The sequence below is a fragment of the Venturia canescens genome, chromosome 9 (assembly GCF_019457755.1).
Source record: "Venturia canescens isolate UGA chromosome 9, ASM1945775v1, whole genome shotgun sequence".
NCBI classification, from domain to species: Eukaryota; Metazoa; Arthropoda; class Insecta; order Hymenoptera; family Ichneumonidae; genus Venturia; species Venturia canescens.
In genome coordinates, this window is record NC_057429.1 from 3,194,308 (window position 1) to 3,207,052 (window position 12,745).

The 12,745-nt window shown below is 34.5% G+C and overlaps 1 protein-coding gene across 5 annotated transcripts; it reads left to right on the forward strand.

Annotated features, from left to right (window-relative positions):
* The first annotated feature begins 551 nt into the window (after window positions 1-551).
* Window positions 552-7,707, forward strand: LOC122415978 (uncharacterized). Of its 5 annotated transcripts, none has more exons than XM_043428605.1 (5): window positions 552-1,077; window positions 1,594-1,740; window positions 2,755-2,908; window positions 3,264-3,398; window positions 4,353-7,707. In XM_043428605.1, exon 5 carries the CDS (start codon window positions 6,035-6,037, stop codon window positions 7,328-7,330), a length of 1,296 nt encoding a protein of 431 aa, XP_043284540.1. In that variant the 5' UTR covers window positions 552-1,077; window positions 1,594-1,740; window positions 2,755-2,908; window positions 3,264-3,398; window positions 4,353-6,034; the 3' UTR covers window positions 7,331-7,707. The 5 variants fall into 5 exon arrangements, with proteins under 5 accessions (XP_043284540.1, XP_043284541.1, XP_043284538.1 ...); XM_043428606.1 differs by having other exon boundaries at window positions 552-962; XM_043428603.1 differs by having other exon boundaries at window positions 552-805.
* The last annotated feature ends 5,038 nt before the right edge of the window (window positions 7,708-12,745 follow it).

The following is a 12,745-nucleotide window of genomic DNA, read 5'->3' on the forward strand; positions in this document are numbered from 1 at the left end:
ACATCTCCGACAACGAAGTGGTCGAGAGTTTATATCCGATCGGGTTAATTTTTTTTTTTTTTTTTAATATTTTGTACAATGATTATACAATTGCTTAGAGTTTTCGAGGTTTATTATTTATAAAGTAACAACTTTTTTGCAGATTTTCTATGGAATAGTGCCCGAAATATTGAGAAAATGTGCACAGAGAGAGAGAGAGAGAGAGAGAGAGAGAGTTTGACTTAGTTGCGATAACAGGATAGCGTATCTCTTTCACATTTATTCTGTGGTAAATAGCATGGTCTCTCTCACGTTGAACAGAAAAACAAAAAAAAATAATTGCCATCACCGGGATTTGAACCCGTGAATCTGAGAGTAAGAAAATGTACAATGTATTGCTTCTCCCACTCCGAACGAGTTGGAGGGGAAATATCGATCGGTCGATAGTAGCGACATCACTCGGCTGCGCTAGCCACTAAAAAAGTGGGGCCAAGCGGTCCGTAAGAAGTACACTTCTATGAGGATCCATGTTCGTTGCCTATAGTCTCCTTGGTGCTTGGTACTCGTATTCGCAATTCACATATCACGTGCATTTCATCTTTAACCCTATTTCAAATCGAACTTTTGAGTGGCTGCTGTATTTTGTAGTTTATAGCTTTATGTTGATTATTAGGAATAAATGAAAGTGAACCGGCAAATTAAACATTGATTTCACTATTCAAATTTCGTGAGGAGACATTAGTCCGAATTCTCTATCAATAATACGTAAAATAAAATTGAATTTTTCGTATTTAACCTCAATAACTCCAATATGTAAAAGTGAAAAGTGAGAAACAATAATTCGCTATTTTTTAAAGAAAGTCGAAGTCATCGTTTAGAAAAATATCGATTAGCACAATATAATGAAAAAAGCAACAAACGTGGCTTCAATTTGTTTATAAAAACGTATCGCTGAAACTGTGATTTACAAGCAGTGTTCTTGCGTAAGATTATTGAAATAAAAAAATGCAGAAAGCGTGTATAATTTCGATATCCATTTATTCATTATTGGTTCAACGTCTTCTGTTTTGCCAATAGAAATGTTATACCAGTGACAGTGTAATTCTTTGTGTTTTTTTTTACATTTAGAACAATATTCTGGAATTGCTATCAAGCGTATCAAACCATCGCACAAACACATCTCAATGATATATTTTTTTTTAACAATCCTTATCATATGCCACATAAAATATAATTGTTCTGTACTCCACAAGTGAATGCAGCAAGTAAAATGGAATTCGAACTCATAATGATTCTAATCCATTAAAATATTTCATAATTAGTGATCTCACTGCAGAACCCGTTGAAACACTTGAAAAATATTAGCAACTTTTGGATCATTTCTCCAAATTTACTGTAGTCCAGGTTTTTTCTTCCTCAAATAGAAATTCTTGCTTTTTATGAAAGATTTCAAGAAAGTATGACGAAACGAGCTAGCCTTTTCTCCTTCATTAAGCTCAAGCCACATAAATTTACACATAAATATTTTTTTTGCATCCATTAGTAATACGGATGGAGTTATCACTACCATAAGTTTTTTCAATTTGAATTGAATTTATGAAAATTTATTTTTAGATAATCAATTTGTTCCAAATCGGACCCACATTGGAAGATATAAAAAGACATCACTGGCTCTGGATCTTACAATGGACTGGTTGAATTTTGAACCACTTACCAATATCACTTGCATAGAATGGAATCATAAACATGTCAGATACAAAGGTAAACATAATTAGTTTATTTACTTGTCAATTGCAATTATCTATAATTTTTACACTTTTGGAATACAGGAGCTCTATCGTTTTGTTTATATTATTGGCAAATTAATTTTTCATCTTTATCGTAATCAACTAACGACTGTTGACTTCTCTGAAATATGAGACTTCTCAACATTACATGAATGGAAGAAATAAAATATTTCTTTTCTGAACCAATTATTCAGTGTAAAATTTGTATAAAATTATCCATATATCGTTCTTCGTATATCGCAAATACATTCTTGGCTCTAATTAATACAGAAAAACAAATTTCATTACATTTCAACAATCAAATCTTCGATATTGTTATAACTTTCTTTTTGGATAGTATATGTGTTTCTTAGGTTATAATTGTTTCATAATATTTTCATGCCTTATTCAGGTGAATAAGTGAATAATATCTATTGCATTGTCACTTTCAACTTGATTTTAAATAATGTTTGCTCAAGCACAGAGAATAATATTGACGAACTAGGCAAAACATTCAGGTCTCTGAAGCACTTTTTTCATCGTTTCCGTAAAGTCAACTATTTTGGGCTGGATAAAACATATAACGTATATATTATTTTACGTCGTATAAATTTCGGTGCTGTATGGGTTGTGTTGTTCTAAGATTTTGATGGAGCTTCATGATACTCCTTTCAAATATTTGCAGTTTCCTTAATGGGCGTTATTCGGTTTTCTTGAAAGAATGAGAAATAAATAAATAATTTCGTTCATTGCCCGTTAATTATGTTAATGGTACATCAACCCTGTTGCCACAATCTGACGCTTTTTACATCCAGATTTTTCGATTGCTTGAGGGATTATAACATATTGCACGTAATAATTTTTAATATCTAGAAAGAGTAAAACCGAGTCGCTGAAAAACGTCTTTATTGAGTTTTTTTTTATTTTTATTGAATTGCGTATTTGAACTTTTTCAAAAACAATATTTTTCGCTGTTCGTTGATCCTTGAATTTGATTGGTTGGAATTAGATTGAACAACGAACATAAAAATCCACCAGAAATAGCGGTGGCGAAACGCCATATAAACAGTGGCCGAAGATGTAAACAATAGGGGTCAGAAGCCTCCCGCGTTTTTTGGCACGTACAATGTATAAATTTGCGACTGAGTGGAAATGCAGATGAGGTAAAGTAAAAACGCATAAAATTATACAACCGATCTATCCCTTTATACGAGTTATATTCGGCATATTTGTGATAAAAAATATAAAAATTCTTATATTTTCATTTAACCAAGCGAAGATTGGTTCTATGTTTTTCGAAATTTTTATGACTACTGCAAATGACCATTCTCTCCAACATCTTTTTTCTCAATTTTCTAAGAGGATTTTCAAAACGAATTTAGTATTGAAGTTTAAATAGATGAAATACGAAAAACTAAATATATATTTTCAATTGGATTAATTAATGTCGACGGATATTCACGACATGAATAGCTGAAAAAACTTATCTTTGCCTACAATTGATGTTCTCTTTTCAAGGTACGTGTGTTCTGTAAACGTGGGAAAAAAGAAAAAATATTTGTTTTCTCAAATTGAGACGGACGAACATCTCGATTGTGGCAACAGTTCCAAAGGGTGGCCAAGGTGTTTCGACATCTGACATCACTGTTCAAGGTATTTACGATTAGAATAAATTTGATTAATTAATAATTATGACAACAAAAAAAATTTCTTCACCCAAAATTGAAACTCATTATCATTCTATTCCACATATTATTACCCATATTATTCAACAATTTTTAGATTGAATTGTCAGAATAAATAGTCTTCCGGTATCCAAGAATTTTATGAACAAAAAATAGGTATCATTATCAAAACGGGGTCCATTATATTGAACAAATGCTGGGTTTGTGCTTAGAATCAACCGACAAATATCAAAACTATATTCTTTTGACAAAAAGAATAGTTGTCATTTCAAGTACTAGTAGAGACCTATTTTGAGAAATCATTATTGCGAAGAATTCATCCAAAGAGTGAAGAATGAATGAAAGCAACTTTTGATGGTTCACGCTATATGAATAGTAATTGTGGGATAATTCTGTCTATTTTATTTGTAACGGTTTTTTATTTATTGAAAAAACGAAGACTGAGCACACTATCGGGTTAACAAAGAACTATTTTAGATTGTCGAAATGGAAATTACATTGATTTCAGGTTACCGCTCTACTCTATATTTTTCATATGTAGAACTTATTTTATTTCCATTACAATATGTTTGCGTAACAGACATTAGCTCATGTCAAATGCATATAATTTTGGATACGATTTGCCAAATATTCTGACAATATTGATTAAATTTAGATATTTACAAATTCATGAAAAATGAAAAAAAAAACTTGTAAAATGATATTGAGAGCATCAGCTATAACAAAGTGAAAAACAATGGGCAAACCCCTTTCCTTCTTTTGGATTTCATTTTCAATTTCAATTAAAAATTATATTTCTATTAAAATTGCTTGTTACACCGAGAGCTTTAGTAGAAAATATTTATCGAATATAGGTCATTGAAACCTCATGGAATTTCAGATGCGTAACAATCTTCATTGAACATTATATTTTTCTTATCAGATGGGGCGACCATGCAGTGTTACGGACGACGAAATTCTTTTGTTAATTCAGAAGTACATCGAGTTCTTCAGAACTAACGATTTTCCGGTGAGTTCTGCACAGGCTGGCATGAAATGAGCAAAGAACTCGAAGGTAAATGGAAACCTCACACCGTTTATACCCACGTGAGAGAAAATAAAAAAGATCATCTACAAACAGCTCGGAAGAAGTTGGGTATAGATATTCTGTTCCAAAAGCCAACGGTTAATATCATCGATGATGACAACATAGAAAACATATCTAACGTTTCTGAATCAGACGTTTCTGACTGCGAGGTTTACTCGGACGACGATACTGAAGGAAAAGGCGTGCTATTCAGTCTAGTTCTGTCTCCATTAGAATGGGACGCGATAAAATCCGATCATGACTCCAAATTTCCAAAAAGATTGAAACGACGAGTTTGGGCCAACATGATTTCAAAAGCATTCTGGAACATGTACAAGTTTTCATGCGCGTTCCTCGGTAAATGGTCAAACCTAAGAGTGGGGTGTGACAACAAAAATGACAGTGAGAATGAAAAATCGTTTTGCGGATATTATCTGAAATTCAAATGCTACTGTAAATGTGGCAACAAAATGATTGGGATCGCCGATGAAAAACCCACAGATGGAAAACTGAAATTGACTATCAACGTGAATCAAGATACTCGGGACAGCTATCCCGAGGAATACAAGCGACCATTAAACGGCCCGGAAAGAGAGATAATTGGAAAAAAATTGGAAAGAAGAATACCCGTCAGATTTCGACAAGAATTGCTGGCAGACAACTTGGGATTTGGTGAAAACGAACCTCCTTGGATTCAGAAACCACATATTTATCGACAAGCCAAGACAGAAGCGACAAATAAAAAGCTTGGGATTCAATCCGGGACGAAAAACGAGACGATCGACAACATTCGTCAGCTGTTATCAAATCCTCGATACGGAAATGTCATTCGGGAGATTGGAGCTAAACGATTCTACGTGTTCTATTGTACTCAAGAACAAACCTTCGTTGAAAAAGAATACTGCCGGCTCAACAAGACGTCGTCTAGAATCTGTTTAGATGCAACCGGTAGTGTTGTTAAAAAATTTGAAATTTACCCGGGGCATAAAACTGGCCATATTTTTTTGTACACTGTCACAATCAATTTCGAAGGAAAAACTTTGCCCGTGTACCAAATGTTATCGGAAAAACACAGCGCAGCCTTTATTACTTATTGGCTTAAAGAATGGATTCAAGGTTCTTTAGTGACTGTACCGAATGAAGCTGTTGCTGATTTAGGATGAGCGCTGTTAATCGCAATGTGCGATGCTTTCAACCGGATGACTCTCAAAGAGTACGTCGACGTTCTCTTCTTATGGGCCACGAGAGACGGTCATAAACTACCACGCCCGTTCAATACTTTCATTAGAGCGGATGTAGCTCACCAAATGGCTGCGGCGTTGAGATGGTCGTGTATAACAACGATATGACACTCCGCCATTAAAGGTTTTTACCTTCGAGCAATCGCCTTATTGATTGATGCACAGACCGTAAATGAGTTTGAACACGTATTTCGATTTACATGCATTGTCACGCTCCATGAGGACGAAAGTAAAATCGTTGTATGGCCAGGAAACCAAATTTCAGTTGTCGAAGCTAGAAATCTTCTGGAAAATGAAATGGCTGAATGCAAAGGTATGATTAACAACCTAGAAGCTTCGATAAAAAACGTCGAAATTGAAGAGGAGGTCGCAAAAACGTTCAATGCTGATAAGGAGGAATGTGCACAAAATTTGACGGTCACGCATCTATGGATTAAAAAGTTAATTTCACAGTCAATGGTTGAAGATACGCAAAGTTCGAGTTGTACAGCTGTCAATGGATTTTATTTGCCGGAGCTTGTCCTACACCTCGAAAGAATCGGCAAAGAATTTCCGATATCGACGGCGGCTTGTCTCCCTGAGAAACAAAAACACGCATCGACAGCAGTTCAGGAGAGATATTTTTCCGAATTGAAAAGAAAAACGTTCGAAGGAATTCCTCTGCCATGTGTTGCTCATCGTTTTTTAAAGGAACATATCGATGATTTGCAATGCGGTACCAATGAGATGGCATCGAAATTAAAACATTTCAACCACAAACACCGAAAGCCTATTTCGTGTTCTAATACAAGACAAGAAAAATACGAACCAATGTCAAAATGTTCTTCGCCACGAACAGACGATACGTCGATCTCAATCTCGGCAAAAAATGCTGTATTTTCTTCGAACGAAGAAAGGGAACCCATATCGCAAACAACGTCAACGCCAGACGGGACAGCAAACATTGACTTCGGTTCGGTGAGTTTGCTGTACAAAAAAGCTCCAATGATGGATGACTCCGATTTAAGAAAAAATGAAACTTGGATGGGTCTTTGCAATGAGGAGACTGTCATAGATGTAGACGAACTAGATCCTAATAATGAAGAGCATCAAACGAATTCCGCAGAGGCATCGCATGAGCAACTCGACCTTAATCGTGACAATAAATCTGTTTTCGAACCGATAGATTCTATTAGCGATCTAAATAATAATTCGTTCCTTGAAGCAACACTACTCGATCATTCTTATTCGTTATTAATGAACCCAGAAACGGAAAGAAACGCTACTGATTCCGTAAATGAAACGACGGCTGATGAAAATTACCACCAAATTCCAGATCCAAAGTGTGATGAGAGAAAGCCGAAAAGAGTGGGTGTATACTTCCAAGCCTGTCCCCAAATCAAAGTTGTCAACAGTAGGTTTCAAGATGGAGGAAAAAAAGGGTTCCTGTTGAAGAATGGCTCCAAGTCTGGAGTTATTAAAATAGGTAAAATGGCTGTGGATCTTCAAGAAACATGTGGATTTTATGCAATAATGAATTTATTGCAATTTGGCGCTATTAATGATCCTAATTACTATTCTTTCGTCAAATCGTCGGGTAATAAAGCATTGTAGTTCTTGTCAAAATTTATTGAGATCGGAACTGTGACAGGAAATCAGTCGAGAAATGCTCTTCCTCGACGTCAACACAGGCACCAATTCCTCGGGCGCGAAAATAAGAGACAGCGCGTATATAAATTTTAGTACTAAACGGGAAGGGATAATCCCTCTCCGTTGCGGCCTGATTACCCGGAGGACCGATACGAAAGGACACTTTTGCCCCGGATCTCGACTCGAATTGTTGTTTGTAAAGACCGAGGGTAGGGTCCGCGAGCGAGGAATTGTGCTCTTGATATAAGTAGTGATTATTGTCAGCAACTGTTGCGCCTTGTACAGTTAATATTGTGAAAAAATAGTGCATTCCGGAATAAAGTGGGTTAACAGGAAACACATGTAAGTCTGTCAGCGAGTATTTTCTCTCCTTTCCGTGTGGCTTATATTTTGCTTCTCTTGGACCCCTTATTCCCGCTAAGTTACATTAATTAATAGGGTCGTTTCAATCGAACCTCCCTTCTTTCTACCGGGGCTAGCTTCTTTAACGTGTTACATATAGAGTACTCGTTCTCTCAAACGAGTTGGCGCCCTAAAATTTAATCGAAAGTATTAGTATATCTGGATGAGCCCTGGCAGCCTCTGACCCTGGCCGCGCCGGGTGACGGCTTAAAAAGAAAAAAAAAATTTAAGGAAGCCTTTCTCAGAACAAATACCACAATACTTCAACAGCGCATCACTCTTTTGAGCGAGTTTTATCCAATGTTAAAAAAGCCCGGATCTTCATCAATCGAAGTATTCAAGATGAACGTTAACGACTCGATTACGACCATATGGAAACATCTGTTTTGTTCTGAACCGGCTGAGCCCAGTGCAACCAAATCACGCGTATGCAGCAGTCCATTGTGCATACAATCTTTACCGATAAATATTCCATTCTTTGAAGTGAACACCTGGAGAATCAACTCCAAAGGCATTGGAGCACTCCAAGAGGCAGTGATATTCCATGAATATTACTACAACGTCAAATGCCGGCAAAAAGATTGTCAGGGAAGCGCTACTGAGACAATTAGCCCAAATTCTCAAATTTTTATTGATTTGGACACTAGGACGCACATCAATAAGCACAAGATGGTTCAATGTCAATTAGCAGATATCAATTAGAAATACCACTACCAGTACGTATAACAATAGATAACAATATTACTATATAGTACATTAAAACCATAAACTTCCCCTAGGGAAAAAAAGGTTGGGACAAGTACATTGATGGTCTCTTGTTTCTGGATGACATAGAAAAAAGATTCAGCACCAGGAAAAAAATTCTATAGAAATAATAAACGAAAAATTGAAAAGTTCAAAAAAATTCAACAAAAATATAAACAATGGAAAAAAATTCTGTAAAGAAAAATAAAAAATTTTCAAAAAAAATCATAAATATTGAACAAATTGAAAAATGTACTATCCACGTTACATGCAGTATAAAAATGTATGCTATCAATTGGAGGCCAAGTTTTTATTGATAATGTGGAATATTTATCGAACAAATTGGAAACGTTAATGAAATTCATGATAATTATTTTCACGAAAAAAGTTAATGAAAAATAAGTTATAACAGAAGTTACGTGCAGTACTAAAATGTATTATATCAATTCGAGGTCAAGTATTTATCAGTTATTCGAAATATAATCTCCGGCGACAAATGAGCGTTGAGAATCCTTGTCGGGCTCACAACGTTATATCAAAATTACTAAAAAATTAATGGAAATAAAATCATTAAAAATTCACATGAAAGTCATTTGTTACTTCAACAAGGTACACACTTTAAAGAATCGATTCCCCTCCGACTTCCAGGATCCCCTGGTATTATTCACAACATTCAACTTCGATTGGATCGGTACAAATTATGTTCAAATACGTCTTAAACGTACTTGTCCGGCCCATCACTTTTTATTCAAATTGCTCATTCGAAAACAAATCAGGGTTTTTCTATAATGACAAATATAATAAAATGGATAGAAATAAAAATAATATCTCCAAGTAATTTGAACTTGATTATTCGCAAGTCCGTATAGCAATATCCACTTCTCATTTTCTTCAGTGAACATATGCCATTCGGTAAGAACCAATGAAAATGAGAAATAATCAGGCACATTACTAGGAAATTTTCGAACCTACTTAGCCATGCAATGTTTTTTTTTCTATAGTCACGTACACATTTTGATAAATATCACTAGTCGAGTACGACACGTGGATTCCTGGAATTTGGAGATAAATGATTTTGTTGTGAATTGTGACTCCATATAATATAAATAGATTAATCAACTTCATCTTTTATTTTCGTTTCATTTTGACAAGAGCGATTCGAAGGAAAATTATTTTCTCGGGAATTACTGTTCCTTAATATTAACACATGCATCAACTTCGTTTTTGATTTGTTTTCGAATGAGCAATTTGAATAAAAAGTGATGGGCCGGACAAGTACGTTTAAGACGTATTTGAACATAATTTGTACCGATCCAATCGAAGTTGAATGTTGTGAATAATACCAGGGGATCCTGAAAGTCGGAGGGGAATCGATTCTTTAAAGTGTGTACCTTGTTGAAGTAACAAATGACTTTCATGTGAATTTTTAATGATTTTATTTCCATTAATTTTTTAGTAATTTTGATATAACGTTGTGAGCCCGACAAGGATTCTCAACGCTCATTTGTCGCCGGAGATTATATTTCGAATAACTGATAAATACTTGACCTCGAATTGATATAATACATTTTAGTACTGCACGTAACTTCTGTTATAACTTATTTTTCATTAACTTTTTTCGTGAAAATAATTATCATGAATTTCATTAACGTTTCCAATTTGTTCGATAAATATTCCACATTATCAATAAAAACTTGGCCTCCAATTGATAGCATACATTTTTATACTGCATGTAACGTGGATAGTACATTTTTCAATTTGTTCAATATTTATGATTTTTTTTTAAAATTTTTTATTTTTCTTTACAGAATTTTTTTCCATTGTTTATATTTTTGTTGAATTTTTTTGAACTTTTCAATTTTTCGTTTATTATTTCTATAGAATTTTTTTCCTGGTGCTGAATCTTTTTTCTATGTCATCCAGAAACAAGAGACCATCAATGTACTTGTCCCAACCTTTTTTTCCCTAGGGGAAGTTTATGGTTTGATATCACGCCTTTTTTCTCAAAAGTTCCTCATATTATATATAACCTATAATCCTATAACCGTCATGTTGTGACGGTTATAGCATTTTAGTATAAATTTCTATGAATTATTTGCTTAGTACATTTTTATAGATTCCATTCTCATACGAACATTTTTTATGGGATAATCATTTTCATGGAATTATCAGCAAATAAGGGACCATCAATGTACTTTTCCCAATCTTATTTTTCCTGGGTATGATGTTCGGCTTATAAAGTTGGTTTCCACCATAAAAGACCAATTTTTCGTAAAAATTGTAGTGAAAATATTTCGTCACAAGTCTGCCTTTGAACTTTGGCGATTTTTTTTCTTATACTCTAATATGTTATGCCTATTAGGAACTCAACAGCATGAAGGAATCCGGGATAAAGCCCGAGAAATGAATTTCGGTTTATAATGTTGGTTTCCACGTAAAAGACCAATTTTTCTTCAAAATTGTACTGAAAATATTTCGGCACTGGTTTGGTCTTGGACTTTGGTGATTTTTCTCCTTGTCTTCTAATATGTTTTGTGTAATAGGAACCCAAGAGAGTGAAGAAATGCGTCTCGTGGGCTGTAATATGATTTTCGGCTTATAACGTTGGTTTCCGCGACAAAAGATCTATTTTTCGTCAAAATTGTACTGGAAATATTTCGTCACCTGTCTGTCCTTGGCCTTTGGCGATTTTTTCCAAATCTTCATACCAAGAAAGAACTGACGTAAAGATTTCCTTAAAAGAACAGATTTTATTTATCCCTTTTATTCAAAATTCAAATGAAAGATAGATCAAAATCAAGACACGAAAAATCGAACAGATTTGCCTACTTTAAATGTCGATTTTGCATTCTGAATCTAGAGATTTCATTTCATCCAAAACGTGCCCCCAATGAAATATATTTCCAAATTTTGCAAGTGGCCGCTGAGGTCCAATTATCCACAGCTTGATAGTTGCTGAAAAAAAGTACCCAAAAAATTCTAACATTTATTAAGCCAGAACTCAAACCAGCAAAAAAAACTAAGCGAACTTAATTCAACAGAGCAACAGAATTCAAAGACGTTTAAGGTACCTGCATGGGTTTTGGAGGAAAATCATTTTAGGACAATTTAGAAATGAATTTAGAAATTCGAAAGCTCACAATGGAGTAGAAAAAGGAAAATTGAAGTATTTAGAAAAGCGGAAGACTTTTGTGATGAATTTTCTAGATTACATGATACGGTTGGAGTAAATGATTTGAATGATTGGCACACACGCTGCAACACAGAAATATCAAAGTTTGGAAGTATTCGCTGTATATCAGTCATACAAATTTTAATACTATTTGAAAAGGAACACTTAAAAACTTGCCGAACCAAGTTCCATTTACATATTACCATAATCAAAGATAAGGGGTGATCCGTCGCATATATATTTATCCACAGAAATTTCAGAGTTCGCAGGTATCTGCTGTGGTTCAATGTATCTGCGCAATGAGCTTCGAAGACAGCAATTTTAAATCTACCCATAAATGAGCAACTGAAGACTTTTATAATCAATTTTTTACTTCATAATATAGATGTTACAGTTAGACTCAAAATGTAAAATGAATGGCACAGTATTTAAATTGTATAGTTTGCAGATTTTTGCAGTATTTCAATTATTCGAATCTACAGCATTATAATGAAAAGTTGTCAAAAGTCATGATGTTACATTAAAATGACATAGCGCACATTGCATTCAGCAATTCTGTAAGTTTCTGGGCATGTTGGTAGGCATTATATTTGATCGCATCCAAAACTGAGCAACAGTAGACTTATCGCAATGAATTTTTATTATAATAATTCCATATTTGTAGTTTGCAAAGTGGAAATACTCAACATACATGTCATTCTATAAGTTTTGTTATCAAAATTTATGTTTGCATACCACATTCCTAAGATATGACTTTTCATATCATCAGCAAAAAAAGCATCCAAAGAATTTTTGGAACAAGTTTCAAACTTTATTACTCGACAGACCAGGTGGAAAAAGAATAACTACACTTATATCAAGACCAGAAATTGTTTTGAGAATCTGATGTAAAAAATGTGCGATTGATGATCATAGTTGGAAACCTCCTGAATCACGTTACCACAATCAGCATGAAGAAGTAGTAGAAAATCAGAGGACACATCTCAAGCAACGAATTAATAATATGTATCGGTCCGCTGCAAACAATGGAGTAAAAAACAAGGATCGGAAAGAGCAGAGCC